Below are 20,616 nucleotides of genomic sequence, written 5' to 3'. Positions count from 1 at the left end.
AAGTTTGGTTCTGGCACTTCCCGGTGGGTTCACACGAAGACTCGTGGGCGGGCCTTTCAGAACATTGGTTCTTGGGGTCCGGCTGCCCAAATCCCACAGGAGTCGCGTGGCGCGGCCTCGGCCGGCAGCCTCGGCGGGGCACTACACGGTGGCTCTGTCTTGGGCGGCCCAGCCTTGTTTGGCCCCAGCTTGGACCTGACCCGGCTGCCGCTGCAGCAGAGCTCCCGCTGAGCTCACCCAGCCCACCGAACCCAGAGAACTGTAAACCGCTGCTCCAAAGCGCTCCGCTTTGGAGTGGTTCCGTCCACAGCAGCAGAGACGTGGGACAGGTGAAACAGTGGCACCACGGCTACTGTTTGCCCCCAAGGATCTTTTTCCTTCGAAGTAAATACGTGCTGAAATAGGGCGCCGGGCTCAAGGCGGTTAAGCATCCACCTTTGGTTGGGGTCACGGTCTCACAGTTTGTGCGTCCAAGGCCCCCATCGGGTGAGCACAAGCCCTGCTTCGGGATTCTCTCTCTCCCTCTCTCTCTGCCCCTCGCTCACGCTCTCTCTCAAAACAAAACTAGAAGTGCTGACATATTTATGGTGGAAATAACCTCTGAGGTTCGCTTCAAATTGGCTGCATGTGAGGGGAGGAGGGGAGGGCACGGGCGAAACGGGAGAGGCCATCTGCTGAAAATGACTGAAGCCAGGCAGCGGGCCCACTGGGTTCACAACCCCATTCCTTCCACTTTGGTGCATGGGGTGGTCCGCTCCCACACTGCACTAGGGCAGGCCCGTGTGACCAGAATAGGGCAGAAGTGACCCTGCTTCTAAGAGACGCCGCGGCTGCGTCTGGAGTGCTTGCCGGCTCCCTTGCGCTTGCTCGCTGTCCATCTGTCTGTCTCCGAGGCCTCACCCGGGAGCAGCCCTGTGCACAGCCGGGAGCTGCGGGTGACAGGGCACTAACTCCCCAAGCCACGAGGAACCGGGCCTCCCGATCGCAGCACGCGCTGGACTGCAGCCTCCTGAGAGGCCGGGGCCAGAGCACCTGCTCAGCCGCGCCCTGATCCTCGGAAACCCTAGAATAAGCGTGTGCGGCTGCTACATTCCAGGGCACGTTCTCACACGGATTGCTAACAAGATGTATGTTTGGAATTTTCCACAATAGGGTTTTCTGCTTTTGTTTTCAAGCACTTGGGTGACCTGAGGGCAGCGCTCTCCTCACCCAGCCACCCAGCCACCCAGCAGTGCGGGACGGTGGTCTGTGGTACCCTGGGTCTCCAATGACAGGGAGCCGCAGAAGGCTCTGCTTCGGGGCAGCTCAACTCTGCACAAGGAGCCGCCAGCGCGACTCTTAAGTTACACAAAATTCGCAAATGTTCCTCAAATATGAGAGAATCTCCAAAAGACAACGAAGGTTAGGGTTTTGCATTAAGTTCGCGGCCGAAACCGCGCCCCCCCCCCCCCCGCGCGTGGGTTCCCCGCCTGGCCTCGCGGGTCGGGAGGGGACGACGGCGGGGGGCGCGCCCCCGATGGGGGGGGGGGGTCCTTCAGGGACTCGGGCCCCGCGAGAAGGCCTCGCGCTTCACGAGGTCCCTCCCGCTGCTACGAACTGTCCCTTGACCCGGCCCGCTTCCATCCGGGGCGGCGGACGGCGCACGCCGGGAGCCTCCGAATCGAACCCCCTCCCGCGGCGCCGGCCGTGCGGCGCGGGGGCTCGGGGCGCGCGTCCACGGCCGGGGGTGGGGCGACAGCGCCGGCTCGCCCCCGCGTGGCACCTCTAGGACATGTCACGACGGACGGGGGCCGGGGGAAGGCGCACGGGAGGCTGCGACACTGTCCCGTGCCCACGGAGAGCGGCCGAGCCCCGAGGACCGCCCCGGGCCGGAAAACAGCGGCAGCGAAGGGCGCGAAGCCCCCAGGCGGCCCCGCCCTCGCGGGACGCGCCCACGAGGCCGGCTCCACAAGATGGTGGCGGCGCGCTCCCGGCAGCCCGCGCCCGCGCATGCGCCCTCCGCCGCCACCCGGCGCGAGCGGAAGTCGCGTGACCCCGGAAGTGGCGGGCCGGGCGCGCGCGGGCGGGGCGGCGACGTTCGTCATTCCGTGCGGGAGGGAGCGTGAGAGCGGCGCGGTCGAGCCTCCGGTGAGCGGCGGCGGCGGCGGGCGGGGCGGGGCGGGGCTGGGGAGGGGGCGCCGCGGGGGCCGGGGGCGCGGCGCCTTTGTTCGCGCCGCCCGCCGGGGGTGGGCGCTGGCCGGTGCGGGCCTCCTTTGGGGCCGCCGCCCGAGTCCCGCGGCGCCCCCTCCCCGCCGATGCGCGCCGGCTGGACCCGGGCCCGGCGCCCCCTCCCCGGGGGTGGTGGGCCCGGCACCCGGCCAGGGAAGCGTGGGCACCGCGCCCCTGCCCGGTTCCCGAGCACCCCACCCTGCGCGGCGCGCCTGCCCGCCCAGATTGCGGGGCCCCGCGGAAGGAAGTGTGGGCCGCGGCCATCGCACTCGGAGGAGCCTGTCGCCCGCGGAGGAGCCTGTCGCCCGCGGCCGCACTTGGGTGGCGTTAGGGCGTGAGCATTTTAGAGGAATTTAAGAGGAAGCGGCCGTGAGGCCTGGGAAAGCGGGCGGGCCCCACCCCACCAGTGGCCGGCCGGCCGGCTCGGGGTTCCCAGCGGCCCTTTGTGAGGTCTGCTGCTCGGGCAGCTCCGGGCTGCTAGGCTGGTCCGTGGGGAGAGGCGTTGATCATTCTGGGGCAACCTGAGGTCTAGTGCTGACCGGGCTGTGGCCCACTTCCCTTACCGCCCAGAAGGACTTGAGTGGTTTCCGCTACTTCTCAGATTCTAGCGGGGTGCGATGGGGATTCCTAGTTGAAGCCAGCCTCATGCACTGCTCCTTGTTCCCACAGCGCTGTCCCAAGCTCTTCTGGGCCAGGATCCAGAACGAGGGTCCTGAAAGCATAGGCAGGTCACAAACCCTCACAGTTGGAAAGAACATTAGCGCATGGTTAGGGTTCCTCATGACTTTTGGGACCCACCTGTGGGACTCAGGCCGGCCAGGTCGTCTGAGCTCCAGGAGAGCCCTGCGTTTGCAGGGTGAGGCCTTGCTTCACTGTTAGAACAAGGCCCAAGGAGTGTGCTTGGTCAGGGAGACCCAGGAGGAGGTGTCCCTTGGGGAGAGGGTCTAGGCAGCTCCAAAAGAACAGCAGGACTTTAGAAGTGACCCCGTAGGGGCCCTGTCAATTGGGCCTGGTGGTCTGTCTCTTCCCCCAGGGTGGGAGAGGTATGCCAGGTCTCCCTGAGGAGCGGGCTCCAGGCCCCACTTAGTTCTGGATGCTCTGTCCAGACCGTCCCAGCAGGTCCCCGAGGTGGGCAGGGCAAGGAGTGTGGTTCCCTCTGGGCCTTAGGAGTCTGTGTCTGGGCCTTTTGCAAAGCTCTGCTCGGAGCTGCTTTCTTCCAGAAGGCAACTATCCCTTGGGGTCCAAATATAGAGCCTGGTTACCTGCAGAGGTTTTTCAACAGCGAACTTGTGCTGGCTGTGGGGCTTGCTGAGGGACAGAAGAGGTAGACACTGTGGGTCCCTTCAGGCTGCCACAGCCCTGTCCCTGCCCACAGGTGTGCCAGACCCAGTTAGAGTAAGTGAGCATGGCCGAGCAGGAGCCCACAGCTGAGCAGCTAGCACAGATTGCAGCCGAGAATGAGGAGGACGAGCACTCGGTCAACTATAAGCCCCCCGCCCAGAAGAGTATCCAGGAGATCCAGGAGCTGGACAAGGATGATGAGAGTCTGCGCAAGTACAAGGAGGCCCTGTTGGGCCGTGTAGCTGTGTCTGCTGGTAAGTGGGCTGAGGCAATGCTGAGAGGGACACCTGTCACTTTGGGGTTTCTGCTGCCTCCCCCATCCTGCAAGTCACTAGTGGGGTAGAGCTTTAACCTGCTCTCACTCCGCAGACCCCAACGTCCCCAATGTTGTTGTGACCCGCCTGACCCTGGTGTGTAGCACAGCCCCCGGCCCCCTGGAGCTGGACCTGACAGGTGAGTGGCATCCGGGGGTCCTCTGCGGCCCAGGCCGCCCAGCACCTTGCGGGCTCTGCTGAAAATAGTCTTTTGGAATGCTGGTGCCCTCTTGTGGGGGGCCGGAGAAGTGCAGCCAGGAAGTGTTTGTGGACTCTGACTTTGGAGAGGCCTGGGTCCTGGGTGGGGCTACCTGGGGCCGCCTGGGTCAGGGTGGGAGCGGAAGGGGTGCCCTGCAGCTGCAGACGGGGGACATGCTGAGGTCAGAGCAGCTTCCTGTAGCCGAGCCTTTCAGTACAAGCTTCTTCCTCGGCACAGGTGATCTGGAGAGCTTCAAGAAGCAGTCCTTTGTGCTGAAGGAGGGCGTGGAGTACCGGATAAAAATTTCTTTCCGAGTAAGGCAGACGCTGGGGGGCGGGGGGTGCTGGGAGGAGTCGGGCCTGGAGAGCCCCACCGAGCTGTGTTTGGGTTGTGTCCCTGCAGGTGAACCGGGAGATCGTGTCCGGCATGAAGTACATCCAGCACACGTACAGGAAAGGCGTCAAGAGTGAGTGAGGCGAGCGCCACCTGGCTGGCCCGTGGGAAGGGGCAGGTGGAGGTGGCCGCCCGGGGGCGCGGGGATCAGCAGGGAGAGGAAGGAAGCGGTGTGCGGCCCCGGCCCGGCCTCAGGTGGAGGCGGGCGGCACTGGTGACCTGTGCGTTTCCTACGCGCAGTTGACAAGACCGACTACATGGTGGGGAGCTACGGGCCCCGGGCAGAGGAGTACGAGTTTCTGACGCCCATGGAGGAGGCGCCCAAGGGCATGCTGGCCCGAGGCAGCTACAACATCAAGTCCCGCTTCACAGACGACGACAAGACCGACCACCTGTCGTGGGAGTGGAGCCTCACCATCAAGAAGGACTGGAAGGACTGAGCCCCGGGGGGCGGGCCTTCGGACAGACGGACGGACGGACCTGTCTGACGCGCCCCACCCCCACCGCCCCCACCCCCTCCCAGCCCCCTACCAAAGTGCTGACAGGCCTGTCCCCCCTCCCCCCACCCGCCCACGGGCCCCCCGGCCTCCTCCTCCTCGGTGGCCTTGCCTTGCTGCTTCTGCCTGCGCTGGGGGGGTAGAGAGGGGAGGGAGCCTGCACCTCAGGCCTCCACCTCCCTTTCCGTACCCCTTCAGGTTCCCTCCCACCCGTCCTAACCCGACTTGAGGCCCCGGCTTTTCCAAGGGAACCTCGTGGCCTTGGCAGTTGCCCTGAATCCTGTTCTTTGGGGGTGGGGTGGGGTGGGGTGGGGTGCATGATTGGAGGCCTCTTGGGGGCCGGCCACCCTCCTGCTTTCACCTGTCCCCGGTCAGTTCATCCATCGCTGTCAGTAACCGTCTAACCATGATGCCTTAACATGTGGAACGTGTGCTGTGGGGGCCGTCACTAACCTCTAACCACCACCACCCCCCCCCCTCCCCCCCTCCCCCCCCCACCCCCCCCCCCGTGTCTGCATGAGCATGTGGTCTCCCCGGTCCCCGCCCCATCTGCGATCCCCGTGGCCCCGGGAAGTGTGTGGGATGTGCTGCTGCTCCCCTGCCCGCCAGGGCCTCGCCAGCCCCCTCCCCCGGCCAGGGCTGTGGGGACGGCTCCAGGGGCTCTGGGAAAGCCAAATTGCCAAAACTGAAGTTGCCTCCGTTCCCATCCGGGAGGCCGGGTGTCCTCACGCCTCTGCCTTCTTTGTCCCGGTGGGCGGCGCTGGAGCCCACAGCCCCAGCAGACGGCCCTCGCCGGACAGAGCCAGCGGCCGAGCCTTATGTGTCCCACCCGGGCCTGCCGGCCCGGGGTCGTGTGCCTGGCCCGTCAGTATTTATTGCCTCCATATGTGCCGTCCTCTGGGCCCCCTGGCCTGCCACCTCTGCCCCCAGGCTCGGTGCCACCGTCCCCGGCAGGCCCTCCCCACACCCAGCCAGGACAACCGTGGGACCAAGCGCGCACAGTCGGAGCCCTCCCCTGTGCCTCCCCTCCCCGACCTTCCCCGTGCCCTCCTCTCCCCTGTCAGGACGGGGCCTAGAACGCCCAGGAGCCTGAACCTGCTTCTCCTTTTCTGACCGGGAAATAAACTCCCCCAAAGGAGCCAGGGTGTTTGCTGCTTGTCTCCTGGCGGGCGGGGGCAGGAAGGCAGCAGGAATGCTTTTTCCCTGGGTGGCAGCCGCTGCTTCTGTGACCACTTTCATACTAATGTCAAGTGGCCAGGGTTCACTGTGGGTGAGGAACCGGAGTCCCCAAAGTGCCCAAGTTCCCCCGGATTCGGGGCAGTGGGAGGGGGCGCGGTAGGCCCGTCTTGGGGTCTAGAGCACCGGCTCCTCAGGAAATGCCCCAACCCTGAAGAAGGGGAGCCTCGCTGGAGGTTTGAGGCCTGTGCGGCAGGCAAGACATGCAGGTAGGGGATGGGAGGGGCCCTGCTGCCCTCTGGTAGTGCTGGGGGGGGGGGGGGGGCAGTCGGTGCTGTGGGCTGCAGGAACAGGCAGGATCAGCCATCCAAGGGTGGAAAGGGTGAAGCGGGGGTAGACTGGAGGAGACTAGAGGGCCCTCGCTGCCTAAGGTGCAAAAGTGCCAGGAGAGCCCTGAGTAACAGCCAATCCCGTGGACCAGGGAGGCCTCTGCCGGGCCTGGGGTGGTGGGGAGTGGAGAGGAGGATGGTCCCGCCGCCTCTCCAAGCACCACCCCCAGGGCACTCGGTAACCTTGACGCCCCTCCCCAACCCCAGGATGAGGAAAGGGCAGGTGGGCAACCTAAGCTCCAGACACCCTCTTACCTGGCCCACGTGGGTTACAAAAGCGGTCGGGTGCCACACAGTGGGGACGCGGGACTGCTCCCCTGGAGCCTCTACTGGCCACACCTAAGGCGGCCTGCCCCTCTTTCCATTGCTTCCAGCACAGTGTGCTCAGCTGGCAGCTTATCGCCAGCTGGGCTGGGCCACATGCCCGTGCCAGGACAGCTCCTACAAGGCTGGTCACTGCCTCAACCCTCCTTATGGGGGCCCCGTGCTCGATGGCATGAGGAAATGGCACTTCCTGCCCAGACACAGACCCAAGAGCCCAGGCAGGAAGCAGCCTGGGCCCCAGTTCTTGATTCCACAGGGTCAAAGACCCTAACCCACCTCTCCCAGAGCCAGAGCCGTGCAGCCCCAAGACAGGCCTGGTGGGACAGGCTCGGGCAGAGGGAGCCGCCGTGAGACCAGTTCCGGGCTCTGAGGCCTTTCTCATGGAACCGGACGCGGCTGCCTCTGGCGCTCATCCCCACCCCCAGAGGCAGAAAGCCCCATCTCAGTCAGTCCATAGCGCTGGGGCCACCACCTCCCTTCTCCCGGTACACTTCCTGAAAGGTCCAGTGCAAACCTCTAAACCCAGGGAAATACTGTGCCATCAGCAGCGCATTGGGCCAGGGTCTTCTGAGGCTGTCAGGCCAGAAGGCCTACTACTTTTGCTCTCGGATTTCCCCAGCTTTACTAGACATGTGAACTCAGGACCCAGAGTGCCCAGTTGTACAGGCACACTGCCAATCCCCAGGACTTTGTCCCCCGCCCCCGCTGAGGGGCAACACAGGGTGGTGCCTGCAGGACGTGGCTCTTGGGTCCCAAGTCTAATCTGACCCTCCTGGTTCCACCCTGAACCTGCCTACAGTCTGGGAGCCGGTGTCTGTGGCCCTCTTCCCTTCCGTCCTCTTCCACGTCCCCCAGAAATCCCCAAGCTGCCACCTCCTCATCCACTCCAAGATGGGCCCTCCCTTCCACTGAGGAGGGTGCCGTGGTCACCAGGTCAGGACCCCTGATGTGACTGATAACCAAATACTGTGGTTTAGGACAATCTTCATGCCCCCGTGCAGTCCCGCTCCACGATCAGGACGCCTGCAGCCCCCACCCCGGGGGCATGCTCACCACCTCGCCCCCAGCATGCACAGGAAGAGGACCGCGGGATAGTGCCTGATCGGGAACCTAGTCAGATTTCAGTGGCCCAGCGAGCACTTCTGGGGTGTCCGTGAACCTGCCATGACTCCCTCGACACACCCTATCCGACCCTATCCCTCCTTCCAACCCTATCACGCATTGGAAGGCAGTTTTATTCTGAGAACTCTACTTTTGAGAATGGTATTTATCAAAACATCTGCTATTTAATGGGCAACTTCTCCGGGAATGCCACGCCTGGAGGATGCCCTGTAGTTGTGTGGGTCCCCCAAGACACAGCCACAGGGGCAGGTGGGGCACCAACCTCCCAGGGCACATTCCGGCGCAGGGCCTGGGGCACAAGGTGAACACACCCCACTGCCTCTCTCTGGAGCTGATTTTGGAAGGTATGTGAGTGGGTCTTAGGAAGAATGAGACCGAGCCGGCCCTCCCCTCAAAGCTGAGGCCTGCAGAGGCGTTCAGTCAACCAGCCTGTGTTCCGGGACCAACCCCACAGAAACAGGGGGTCTCAGGCCTCCCCCAAACCAGGCCTCCTTCCAGCTGAACCCCCGCTTTGCTGCTCCTGCACGGGTTGGTACGTGAGGCCAATTCAAGATGAGCAAAGGCATCCTGAGGAGAAGGCACATTGGTGCGGCTGAGGTATCGGAATACCGTGCCTGGGTCAGGCCAGAGGCCAGTCGCCCGCATCAAGGTGTGTTTCGGCCGCCCTCAGCGGCAGCCATGGAGGCAGACTCGGCCACAGTGAGGCTCATTCGCGGCCGTTGCACCCTTGTCTGCTTTATTCTCCCCTCGATCCCGACGTTCTCATCTTTGTCGGGACTGTATGCTCTGGGGCGAAGCTGCCTCCGTGCTGGCACAAACTCATCGTCGTGGTGTGTATCATCTCTTCACTGTCCCCAGCGGAAGAAACTCAAACCCCACTCTTGAGGCACCTAAACCCTGGTCTCACGAGCGCTTCCGAAATCTAGACAGGATACAAATAACCCTTATATCAGGCCCCGCGGTCTGTAAAATAAGGGTTGTGGCAATCATAAAAACGTTAGGAGATAGTGCAGCAATGAGGCAATCCCCACCCATACGCAGAGAGCAGAGGGGGAGGACTCCGCTCGCAATTGTTAGGAAGAGCTGTCTTTCATCTGTTGAAGCCCCAGGCCAGGGCTTCCCCCACCCCATGCCCCCCTAGCTGGGGCGCAGGCCGGCACCTGCCAGGCACACGTCCACCGCCTTTCTATGCCCAAAGTCCCAGCTCCTGTCAAGTCGTCCCTGTGAAGACACGGATGCCAGCAGGTACAAGCACCTCGGTGAACCTTGCTCCCCTGGCACTGGGGGAAGAGCAGAGAACATGGCCTTGACCTTCAGGAGTGCATACACCAGTTGAGGCAGCCCCACACAGGAGAGACAGGAACACATGCCCTCCCCTCCAAAAGCAACCACTCGACAAATGTGAACTCTCCAAAGCACGAATGCATGTTTTTTTCTGTCTTACCATTTCTGAAATGAGGAGATTATTACAGCCAACGTGTACATTTAACGTGGGCGTTTCTCTTCTTCCTGCCATGTTATTAAATTGATGAGAAGTCTCAAAGCTACTGGTGGTGGCGTTTCGCAACAGAGGAAGCGAATACAAATGAAGAGGAAGGTTTCCTGGAGACAAACGGTCTGTTCCAGGGGTGGGGGTGGGGCGGGCTGCCAGGGAAAGGCAGACGTGGTGGCAGAGGCTTTGAGCAGTGACGGAAAGGGACGGCGGATCAGTCTAGAGCAGCGCCGTCCAGCAAAAATAGGGTGGGAGCCACAACCGATATTTTAAAATTTCTAGAAGCTAGTCAAACGTTTTAATTTAGCCCAACGTATACAAAATACCAACGCAACATCTGAATATAAAAAAGTTACGGGAGTTCCCGTCGCCTCGGTGGCAGGTGGTCACCGCCGCGGAGGGCAGCGCCCGGGGGCCCGGGATGGCTCGCAGACAGCCAGCAGGAATCGGCAGCCGGCGGGGAGGCAGGTGCGCGGCCCCCCGAGTCGGCCTCCCCCGAGACCCCGAGTCTCCCGCTTTTGGACCCTCAGCTGCAGCGGCCCAACCTCCCTCTTCCTGCGCCCGTTCTGGTGGGCCTCCTCGCCGGCCTTCCGGCCATATCACGTTCGGCCTCGGCGTCCCCCGCGCCACCTGCGCGCCGCCTCCGCGCCCCGACCCGCCGCCGGCACCGCCCGGGACGGCCGAGCCCCTCCGGCCCCGTCGGCCCCGTCGGCCCCGCCAGCCCCGCGGTGCTGGGCTCGCGGCACACACCGCCCGACCCTCACGCGCACCGGAAGTTGCGTAGGCTCGCCTTCCGACTCGCAGAGCTGGGGGGGGGGCGGTGTCAGTTAAGGACAGGCCGTCCAATCAGAATGCAACACGAAGGGTTTCAGAGGCGCAGACGCAGCTCCGCCCTTCACTCGGGAGCTCCGCCCCACTGCCACGTTTGACGACGGATCGCGCGGGCGTGCGCGTATCTCTTGGCCAATCAGGAGCCGCAGATCCTGGCCTCCAAAGGTAGCAGCCATTCCAGACCCGCGGAAGGTGTAGGAGAAAGCCACCAGTCACAAGTCGAGGGAGAGAAAGTTCTCCATGGGGAGCCAATGAAAAAACCGGGTAGAGTGCGAGCGCGAGCTCCTCGGCCAATCTCGGGCGAGGGCGAGGGAAGCCCCCATGGCGATTTCGAATCCGGGGTCGGGGGCCAGAACGGACAGCCAATGCGAACGCTTTGGAGGTGGGCCCCGGAGCCCGCCAGCCAATCGAGAGTGGGCGCAGGCGGGCGCGCGCGCGGCGGCGGCAGGGCTTATAGGGGCGGGGCGGCCGGCGCGCGCTCTCGTGGCCTCGCTGTCCCGGCGGCGCCAACCGAAGCGCCGCGCCCGCTGCCGACATGCTGCGCCGCGTTCTGCTCTGCCTGGCCCTGGCCGTGCTGACGCGCGCGGGCGCCGCCGCTCCGGAGGAGGAGGACCACGTCCTGGTGCTGCACAAGGGCAACTTCGAGGAGGCGCTGGCGGCCCACAAGTACCTGCTGGTGGAGTTCTGTGAGTGCCGCCGGCCTGGCCGGGCCTCGCCGTGGCGGGGCGGGGACGCGGGGGGGCCGGCGGGACGGGCGGGGGTCTCCGGGGCTGTCAGCATCCAGCCCCCCCTCCGGAGGCGCAGTCCCGGGCTGATGCGGCGCGCAGAGCTGCTGTCGGCGTCCCCGCGCTGCCCACGTCCTGGGGGCATCCCTCCTGCTTGAGCCGGGTCCCAAGGCTGGCCGCAGGCCGACAGCCAGGACATGCTTTATGCCTTACGTCCACATGGCAGGGGCCCTCCTTTAGCCTGGTGTCAGCTGCCACCAATACAGAGGAGCACGCCGGGGTCCAGCTCCCTGACCGCCCCCCAGGACTGATCCCAGAGCGCCCCACCTTCAACCCCATACAGCTCGCTTTAGCAGTGCTGTCACCCAGACTCCAGCACCGCCCGTCTGTGTTTATAAGTGTGTAAGCACTACTTGGGGTGGAAAGCTCCAGCCCGCCAGAGCTGCTAACCTGAGCTGGCAGAGAGTTGTGTTCCCACAGTGCATAGAGTCACTTTTAAGTGGGAGTCTTGGGGCAGGCGTGCACAGGTGTGTGTTGCACATTCACGACTAGGTCTTGCTGAGCGTACAGGTGCCGAGGCGCTGGCTTCTTGACTTTTCTGGGAGATCCCAGGGACATGACCGCCCTCACTGCTTGCAGATGATGGGAAGTCACCCATCGTTTGTCCCGTGCCAAGCAGCTTGGGGTCTGGGTGTCAGTTTGTCGTTCGTGGCCTCTGTACCAATATTGCCCAAGAGCGTCAAGCTATCAGCTCAGCCCTGTGGGTTCAGGGGGGTTATCTTGGTGAGTAGATAAGATTTTTATGGAAGGAAGTGCCAGGAAAAGGTGGGGGAAGCGGTGGAACTTGGTCGACGCTGCTTTCCAGCATCCGTTTCTTTTCCAGATGCGCCATGGTGTGGCCACTGCAAGGCTCTGGCCCCCGAGTATGCCAAAGCAGCTGGCAGGCTGAAGGCGGAAGGCTCGGAGATCAGACTGGCAAAGGTAGATGCCACCGAGGAGTCCGATCTGGCTCAGCAGTATGGTGTGCGTGGCTACCCTACAATCAAGTTCTTCAAGAACGGAGACACCGCTGCCCCCAGAGAGTACACAGGTGTGATTGCTGCACCGCCCTTCTCTTCCCTGCAGACGGGGGTGTGCCTGCAGCCTTTGGGAGAGACCTGAGAGGTGGGGAGGCCCGCTTTCAGAGGCAAGGCGGGGAACCTGGTCTCAGACTGGATTCTCAGTCGAGGTCAGCCTCTGACGCTCTCGTGAGGAAAGTGCTCCCATCCCCGAAGAGTGCGTCAGGTAGAGAGGGACATCCTTCCGGGGCGGGTGGCAAGCTGAGGCTTGTCCTAAGGTTGACCAGTGAGAGGAGGAAGGCTGGGGCCCTCGGGCCCGCTTGGAGCAACAGGTGTAGCGATTTGGGACTGTCCGGTGTGCCAAGCCAAGTGCCCGGGGCCTTCCCCAGGGCAGGGGCTGAGGCTGAGAGCCACTGGGTGACAGGCTGGCATCACTCACCTGTCCTGGCAGAGCTCAAATGCAAGGCCCGGCCCCTCAGGCTGCCTCCTGGGGCCTGGGCCCCTTTGTAGCCTGGTAGGTACCGGGACAAGAGGAGAGACTTTTGTCCATAGAACCGGTTCTGTGGCTCTTCTGTCAGAATGCTCTCGAGCAGCCTCGTTGATTCTGACGTCTGCGGCTCTGGTGTTCTTACTAGGCTGCTGTTTTGTTGTTCACACGTTCGCCTGGGTTCGCTCTCAGGACAGGAAGTGCAGAGTTCCCACGGTCCCATCGCTCGCGCTTAGGTTTGGTGAATGAGACAGCGGCTCCTAACTCCACCTGTAACTGATGAGTCAGCATCTCGTTGCCACTTAGGAGAATCCTAAGCGTGAGCCTCGCACCCTCCTTGTGCCGGGCCAGGTGGCCAGATGCTTTGAGGGGAGGAAGGGCTTGGCCTTAGTCCCAGGAGGAGCAGGCTTCTACCTTTTCAGTTTGTCAGCTCTGGGTAGCGTGCGGGAGCCTGATCGCTCTCATTTTGCTGGTCTGGGAGGCATGTGGGAGGGCCAGGCCGAGGACAGGGACCCCTGAGCGGTCCTTATGTCCCAGGCCAGCTAGAGCTCGGGGAAGGCGGGGGTCGAGCTGATTTGCCAAGCAGCCTTTTTTTATTTTATTTTTTTTGAATTGCATTACATCTTTAATTATGACGGAGCCTAGAGTGAGGGCACTGGGGGAAAGTGTGTGCTTGATGAATTTAAGCGTCAAGGGATTTAGAAAGTGCAGAGGGCTTAGAGGAGGGGGCGGCGGCGTGATTCTGCTACCCTGGGGGCAGCCGCTGCGTCTCCCCTGCTTCACACCCAGTCCCGGTTTCTCAAGAGGCAGAATAGTGCTCTTAGCGCTAGGATTTGCACAGGCGCGTAGACAAGGTTCCTCTTCTGGAAGGAGAGTGTTGAGCCCCGGTCTTGGCAGAGAGCTCGGAGAACGGGCAGGGAGGGTGGGCCCCGGTTTTCAGCGGAACCCGCCTGTATTTGGGTGCAGCTGGCAGAGAAGCTGAGGACATCGTGAACTGGCTGAAGAAACGCACCGGCCCCGCCGCCAGCACGCTGCCCGACAGGGCCGCCGCGGAGGCCTTGCTGGAGTCCAGCGAAGTGACCGTCATCGGCTTCTTCAAGGTAGAGGCTTCGGCACCGCGCCCCGTCGTCGGGGAAAGGTTCCCTGTGGTCTGGGTACTGCCTGTCTGTCCTGCTGGCGGCCCGGGCGGGACCCTCGGTGCTTGGGTGAGTGGCCACCTCTGCTGCTTCTCTGTAGGATGTGGAGTCGGACTTTGCCAAGCAGTTCCTGCTGGCAGCGGAGGCCATCGATGACATACCTTTTGGGATCACGTCCAACAGCGACGTGTTCTCCAAATACCAGCTGGACAAGGATGGGGTTGTGCTCTTCAAGAAGGTAAGTGGCCCTCCGGCAGCCCCGCCCAGGGCATGGAGACACCGCGGGGGGGGGGGGGGGGGGTGCTGCTTTCCTTATCACTTCCAGCCCCTGAGAACCTTGCCCGGGCGGCGCTGGACCGCCAGCTGGACTTATCGGGGGCCTGTTGGCAACGTCAGACCATAGGAGCCACTCAGACAGTGGCCTTCAGACTTTGCGCTGTGGGCCCGTTGTTCCGGCTCGAGTGGCAGCTCCAGGGCCGTGTTTGATGAAGGCAGAGCTGCTCTGGAGTGTTTAGTGTTTCCGAAAAAAAGAAAATGGCGAAATATTCAGGAAGGTCTGCCGCCCTAATCTTTTCTAAGCACGTGATTCTTAGTATGAGGCATCAGTTACGTTGATGGTGCCATGCGGCCGACACTCCTGTTTGCTCAACTTTTTGATCCCTGGAAATGGAGGCCGTGCAGGTGGCAGGCAGAGGAGGGCAGAAATCAGGAGAGAGGGGCAGGGGGCAGGAGGCGTGTCTTCGGGGATGAGGATCGGGCCTTTCGCTCCTGTTTTGTCCTGGTGGGAAGAGGGCGGGTTTGGAACTCCAGCAAAGCAGGAAACCCTGTGGTCAGAAAGGTCGCCGGCTTCTGGTCTAAGGCCGTTGTGTGTGTGCGCCCCACGTGTAGGGCATCTGGGCCGAGTGACTGAAGACAGGTAACTTTGTGTAGAAACTGCCTCATCTGGCACCTTGCCAGGGGCTGGCAGGGAGGGGTGAGGGTGTCTCCTGGCTGTACTCCTGAGGACTGGGGACGCCAGGGTGGCTCCGGGTGGCTCTGTTCCAGCGTCCTTGCCACTCCAGTGTTTCTGTAGTCTTGCTTTCCTCAAAACAATTCTAGATCCTCGTAGCACCCCCCCCCCCACCCGAGGGAACGGAGGGACTATGAGGCCCCCATGGGGGGCCCGGGTGGGACTGGGTGGGATGGGCCTCTGCGGGTGGCCAGAGTCCTGGGTCCTGAGGTTGAGGCTGACGGAGGGGGAGGGTGTCTCAGAGACCGCCGAGACCCATGTGCCATCCCGCGTCCAAACCGTGCTTTCCTACCTCCTGAAAATCCAGAGCGCCAGTTCTCAGGCGTCCTCCGGCCTCGACTCCCCGTTGTCTGTGGGCACTGGGCGCGGCCTGGGTGACGTGACCCCTTGGGTCTGGTGCCAGTTGGGGGGCAGCCTTGAGCAGAGGCCTGGCAGGACCCCGGGGACTTTGTGCCGCGTGGGTCAGTATGGGTTCCAGCTGCAGTCACAGACCATCGTACGGACGAGGAGGAGGAGGCTCAAGTCTGGCCCCTTCCGGCTCTGTTGGGCCGGCCCCCGTTTTCTCCATCATGCTCGTTTCCTCAGTCTTTCTTGTTCCCTTTTCTCTAGGTTGTTCGATCCCATTTCTTGCAGCGTGTTGGGTCTGTCCAGGGGCCGCTGTGGGCAGCCTCACTGAGTCAGGCACCTCCCTAGTGGGACAGGGCAGGCCACTTGCTGGGAAGGACGGGGGCTCGGATGGTGGCTTGGGTCATGGGTCACTGGCAGTTGGACTTCTGGTTTGAGAGCTATCCTGTGTCTTTATTCGTCCTGGTGGTTACTTTGCTTTTCTTTCCTGAAACCAAGGGGTAGGAGTAGGTGTCGGGCCAGGCCTGTCCTCCACTGCCTGCAGCGTTGCGCCTTTTGGGGATGTTTGTCATTGTGGCCTGACGGGGCTGGGCTTCACTACTGTCCCTGGCTGAATGAAGGCTGGTTGTGTGCTTTTTACTGAAGTAGACGGGGACTGTGGTGTGACGTGACCCCATTACTAAAAAGATTGTGTCTCAAGACAGGTGCGTGCGGCAACTCTGTTCTTTGGGCCTCTGGGCATGAAATTGGGCACACCGCCCACTGCTCGGAGGGGCTGGCAGTACGGTTCTGGAGTAGTGGGGGCCTGTGTGCCCCTGGTAGGGGCTCAGGAGCATGCCTGGTGGAGCCGGGCCCCCTGGCCTTGGCTTTTCATCCCCTTTCCCCTCTTCTCCTTGGGTTTGGGGAAGAGAGAGCAGGCTTCAGCTTTTCCTGGGGGTGCTGTGCTCGTGGCCCCTGGCACCTGGCCCTCGATCTGGTCTAACTTTAGCAGCCGGTGTCGTAGTCGTAGTCGAGCTGAATGAAGGTCAGGCTGTAATGTGATGTTGGCGGGAGCAGGAAGTGGCCGCCTGCTTTTCTGGAAGTTCCTTTGGGGAAGTGTAACTGGAAATGACTGGGAAGAAAAGGTGAGTAGTTTCTCTCTGTGGGACTCATTCGAGAGTTCAGAGGGAAGGATGAGATGCTCGTGCGAACAGGTGTAGACGCAGCATCGTTTTTGTGCTGGGAGTGGTCTCTGCGCTCCACCCAGAGCCAGGGCTGCAGCTTGGCTGCACGGCTGCCCGTGGGCCTCTCTGATCTGTAGCAACAGCCTTCAGCTTCGGGGCCTCAGGACCTCTGAAACTCTTAGATATTACTGGGGATCCCAAAGAGATTCTGTTGCTGTGGGTTCTATCTATTGATTTTTACCAGGTCAGGAATCAGAACCGAGAAATGTTTCTAAGACCCTAACCGTCTAGGGTGTCTGGCTGGCTCTGTCGGTAGAGTGAGTGACTCTTGATCTCAGGGTTGTGTGTTCAAGCCCCACATTGGGCATGGAGCCTACTTAAATAAGAACTCGTCCGTCTAAGTAACAGTTACGTGTAATCAGAAGGTCTTGTGAAAGTTAGTTTTTCCCAGACAACTGCATTTCAGTGGTGAGCGTGTTCGGGTTCTGCTGGTTTCTAGCCTCCACCTTGTGGAGGGCAGACCTGGCTGATGTCAGTCTGTCGGGACGTCCCTTGTCACTCTGCTCTGATCTGAGGGCATAGCACACTCGGGAGAACGCGTGTTCTGAGCAAGAGCACGAAATTGCAGCCGGAAGAGCCCCACGCTCTCCCCTTGGTGTCGCTGTGGCTCAGTGCCCGGAAGAGGCTGCTGTCTGCAGCCCTCATCTGGCTCTGTTCGGTGGACAGAGGCGTGTGGCTTCTGCTATCACAACTCCGGGTTGCTGTGCCGGGCCGAACCTGGGCTCCGGGGGCCGGGGCGGGCGGCATGGGAGGCTTTGGGAGGACCGAGGTTCTCGCAGCCCTCTCTGTGCCCACAGTTTGACGAAGGCCGGAACAACTTCGAGGGGGACATCACCAAAGACAAGCTGTTGGACTTCATCAAGCACAACCAGCTGCCGCTGGTCATCGAGTTCACTGAGCAGGTGCGGCTCTCCTGTGGGTCCTGCACCCCTGAGGGCGGGGCGGTGTGTGAGGGTCGTGGGGTCCCGACCCCGGGAACCCCCACGTACAGATCGTTGCAGCGGTGGCATTGTAGCCGTTGAGAGAATGTTCTGCGTAAATGGCTTAGTTTGTGGCTCAGACCCAGTAACCTCTGTTTACAACACAGACAGCCCCGAAGATTTTCGGAGGTGAAATCAAGACTCACATCCTGCTATTCCTGCCCAAGAGCGTGTCTGACTATGAGAGCAAACTGAGCAACTTCAAGAAGGCCGCCGAGCGCTTCAAGGGGAAGGTGAGCGGCTCGAGTGACTCAGGCTGCAGGGTGGCCCGGGGCTCTCTGCGGCTCCCGGGTCCCTCTGGGAGGGCCGGGCCGTGGCGGTGCGAGTCTGCACAGTGTGCGTGGCGGGAAGCAGCCAGGCAGGGGAGCGGAAGCTGCCTGCGGCCCCCCGCCTCACCTGCCGCTTCTCCCCTAGATTCTGTTCATCTTCATCGACAGCGACCACACGGACAACCAGCGGATCCTGGAGTTCTTCGGCCTCAAGAAGGAGGAGTGCCCCGCCGTGCGCCTCATCACCCTGGAGGAGGAGATGACCAAGTACAAGCCGGAGTCGGACGAGTTGACGGCGGCGAAGATTGAAGAGTTCTGCCACCGCTTCCTGGAGGGCAAGATCAAGGTGGGGGAGCCACATCCCGAGGTGGAGCCGGCCCGCGCCGGCCTCCCGGCCTTTGGGGTCCTGGGCTCCCTGCGGCTGCATCTGGAAGGTGTCCGAGCTGGGCGTGGACTCCTGCGGACGGGGCCCCAGACGGCGTGAAGATGCTTGGGGAGAGACGCGGTGGTCCCGCTGCTTGGGGAGCACCGAGCAGCCCCGACCCCGTGGGCTCGGCCCTCTCCCGAGGCTCCGTGAGCAGCTCTGGTCCCTGTGTGTCTCAGGCCGGGGTGGGGGTCCTAGGGGCCAGTGGGGTCTTGAGCCATCCCTGACCCTGCTCTGCCTGCCCCCCAGCCCCACCTGATGAGCCAGGAGCTGCCCGAAGACTGGGACAAGCAGCCCGTCAAAGTGCTGGTTGGGAAAAACTTCGAAGAAGTTGCTTTTGACGAGAAAAAGAACGTCTTCGTGGAATTCTGTAAGTGGAGCCTCTTCCACTCGTGCGCGCGTCCTCCCCACGAGGGCCAGCGGGCCGGGGGTGGGCAGAAAGCGGCTCCTCGGCCCAAGGGGGGGACTCCGCCGCTCTCTTCCAGACGCCCCGTGGTGTGGGCACTGCAAACAGTTGGCCCCCATCTGGGACAAGCTGGGAGAGACGTACAAGGACCACGAAAACGTCGTCATCGCCAAGATGGATTCGACGGCTAACGAGGTGGAGGCCGTGAAAGTGCACAGCTTCCCCACGCTGAAGTTCTTCCCGGCAGGCGCCGACAGAGCGGTGCGCCTCCGGCCGGGGGCTGGGGGAGGAGGGGGGCGGGGCCGGGGAGCGCGGGACCGGCTCCCTGATTCACATTCTCGCCCCCCCCCCCCCCCCCCCCCCCAGGTCATTGATTACAACGGGGAGCGGACACTAGACGGTTTTAAGAAGTTCTTGGAGAGCGGTGGGCAGGACGGGGCCGGAGACGACGATGTAAGTGGCACGTTGGTTCCGCCCGGCCACGGCCAGCCTCTGGGTCACACCGTGTAGTCCGTGGGACAGGCTTCCGTGGGCGCCACTTGAGGCAGGCACGGGGACCCGGGCTGGGGGGCTGCCGGGAAGCCCTCCCCGTGCCCCGCAAAGCCATCCTCCCCGATGAACACACTGTACGGAGCGCCCGAGAGGGGCCTTTAAATGCTGACATCTGCTTAAGAGACTTACTCGTCCCGTGAGGCTCCCTACTGCGCTGGACCCGGACGCTCCTCCCTGGCCGCTGGCTGAGGCGTCCCACCGGACACCAGCTTGGGCCTGTCCGTGCAGCCGTGGGCGGCTGGGGAGAGTGGAGGCCGGTCTGTGCCCAGGCCAGAGGGCAGGGTGGTGTGGGGGCGGGGGCCGGCAGAGTATGTGAGGCCGGGAGCCAGGGCAGTGGTCAGTTCAGTGGGGTGTGGTCGGCGGGCTGTCGGCGGCCCCACAAACCCTGGAGGCTGGGGTCCCGGGCTCCCGGGCTCCCCTTGCACCGTCTTGTGGGCAGAAGCTCTGAGAGCCGACGGTTGGCTGCTTCTGCCCAAAGGGCCAGCCAGTGTCTGGCTGACCGAGGCCCCGCCCCGTCCCTCCTGGTCCCTCCCGGTCCCTCCCGGTCCCTCCCGACCCACGTGCTTGCTTCCCTCCCTTTTCCTGCTGCGCCCCAGGACCTGGAAGATCTGGAAGAGGCGGAAGAGCCTGACCTGGAGGAAGATGACGATCAGAAGGCTGTGAAGGATGAACTGTGACACGGAGGCCAGACCCTGGCGCCCAGACACGGCACCTCAGGGCCGCACACCCAGCGGCGCGGCCTCCGGAAGCTGGGGCCCCTCCCTGGAAGGAGGGAACGTCCATCGGAAATGCAGGGAACTTTCTGAAGCAACACTTCATTCTAACACACGTGTAAATCGAAACCCATCACCCTTTGCTTTTCAATCTTTGGAAAGGGATTTATCTCCAGGCCAGCCCATCTTCTGGGCCATTTTTTTTTAAATCGTGATGTACTTTTTCGTACATGGTTTTGTCCAAAGTGCTCGTTAAAATGTCTTGGAATCTCGGGCAGGTGAAGCCTCCTTCCTGTTAGGTTTATACTGTCACTTTTGAACATGCCATCGGTGGGATTTTTAGACATTTTTGGACGTCAGGGTGTCTGTTCCACTCTGGCCGTGGCTCCCCGGAGACTCCTGTCCCCTGCTCGGGGAGGGGCCCGGCCGGCCTGGACAGCCACTCTCCACATGCTGGCGTTGCCATGGCTGAGCGTGGTTCTCCCGGTGTTTGGTTAAATGGACGCTTTGGCACGGTGGGGAAGGCGGGGGGCCTTCTGTGCCCGGAGGGGTGGTGGGTGCCGGCCGAGCCCCGGGCAGCCCCCCATCCTTCCCGAGCCAGGCCCCCCGTTCTGTGACTTCCGGGGTAACCTGAGGCCCGTGCCAGGCAGAACCTCCCATTTCCAGGCTGGGAAACGGTCAGGAGTGCTTGAGCCGAACCAAACGTTGACAGTTTTCAGGCATTTCTACCACAATATTGGAATTGAACACATTGGCCAAATAAAATTGAAATTTTACTACCTCTCGTTGTCTCTGCTCTATGGTCCCTCCGGGGCCTGGGCTCGGGTGGGGCCTCTCGCCAGGGCCTTTGTTGGCACGTGGCACCAACACGGGAGCCACAGGAGTCTCTTGGGTCGTCAGCCCGAGGTGGTGACCGCCTGCAGGTCACCAGGTGGAGGCGCTGCTCCCGCCCCCCCGCCCAGGTGAACGGTCCACAGCCAGCGGGCAGGGAGCACCCGGTGTG

General features: G+C 62.6%; 2 protein-coding genes and 1 long non-coding RNA gene across 4 annotated transcripts; 2 read left to right on the top strand and 1 right to left on the bottom strand.

Moving 5' to 3' along the window:
- Positions 1 to 2,000: 2,000 nt before the first annotated feature.
- Positions 2,001 to 5,021, top strand: ARHGDIA (Rho GDP dissociation inhibitor alpha). 2 transcript variants are annotated; one of them, XM_060627022.3, is made up of 6 exons: positions 2,001 to 2,127; positions 3,584 to 3,803; positions 3,919 to 4,002; positions 4,300 to 4,376; positions 4,465 to 4,528; positions 4,696 to 5,021. In XM_060627022.3, the coding sequence occupies exons 2-6, from the start codon at positions 3,614 to 3,616 to the stop codon at positions 4,893 to 4,895; spliced, it is 615 nt and encodes a 204-aa protein (XP_060483005.1). In that variant the 5' UTR covers positions 2,001 to 2,127; positions 3,584 to 3,613; the 3' UTR covers positions 4,896 to 5,021. The 2 variants fall into 2 exon arrangements, with proteins under 2 accessions (XP_060483005.1, XP_060483006.1); XM_060627023.3 differs by lacking the exon at positions 2,001 to 2,127 and adding an exon at positions 2,729 to 3,064.
- A 3,677-nt stretch (positions 5,022 to 8,698) lies between these two features.
- On the bottom strand, positions 8,699 to 10,493 carry LOC144614399 (uncharacterized). The gene is made up of 2 exons (XR_013552175.2): positions 9,408 to 10,493; positions 8,699 to 8,885 (listed from the first exon to the last, which is right to left on the bottom strand). It is a non-coding gene; the product is annotated as an uncharacterized LOC144614399 (long non-coding RNA).
- A 259-nt stretch (positions 10,494 to 10,752) lies between these two features.
- P4HB (prolyl 4-hydroxylase subunit beta) lies at positions 10,753 to 20,389 on the top strand. Its single transcript, XM_060645137.3, has 11 exons — positions 10,753 to 10,972; positions 11,895 to 12,101; positions 13,523 to 13,656; positions 13,793 to 13,930; positions 17,067 to 17,171; positions 17,357 to 17,482; positions 17,664 to 17,864; positions 18,192 to 18,312; positions 18,428 to 18,609; positions 18,715 to 18,801; positions 19,497 to 20,389. Exons 1-11 carry the CDS (start codon positions 10,822 to 10,824, stop codon positions 19,575 to 19,577), a joined length of 1,533 nt encoding a protein of 510 aa, XP_060501120.1. The 5' UTR covers positions 10,753 to 10,821; the 3' UTR covers positions 19,578 to 20,389.
- Positions 20,390 to 20,616: the final 227 nt, after the last annotated feature.

Source organism: Panthera onca, chromosome E1 (assembly GCF_046562875.1).
Source record: "Panthera onca isolate mPanOnc1 chromosome E1, mPanOnc1 haplotype 2, whole genome shotgun sequence".
NCBI lineage: Eukaryota > Metazoa > Chordata > Mammalia > Carnivora > Felidae > Panthera > Panthera onca.
The sequence above is the reverse complement of the archived record's forward strand: the minus strand, read 5'-3'. Positions and strand labels throughout refer to the sequence as shown.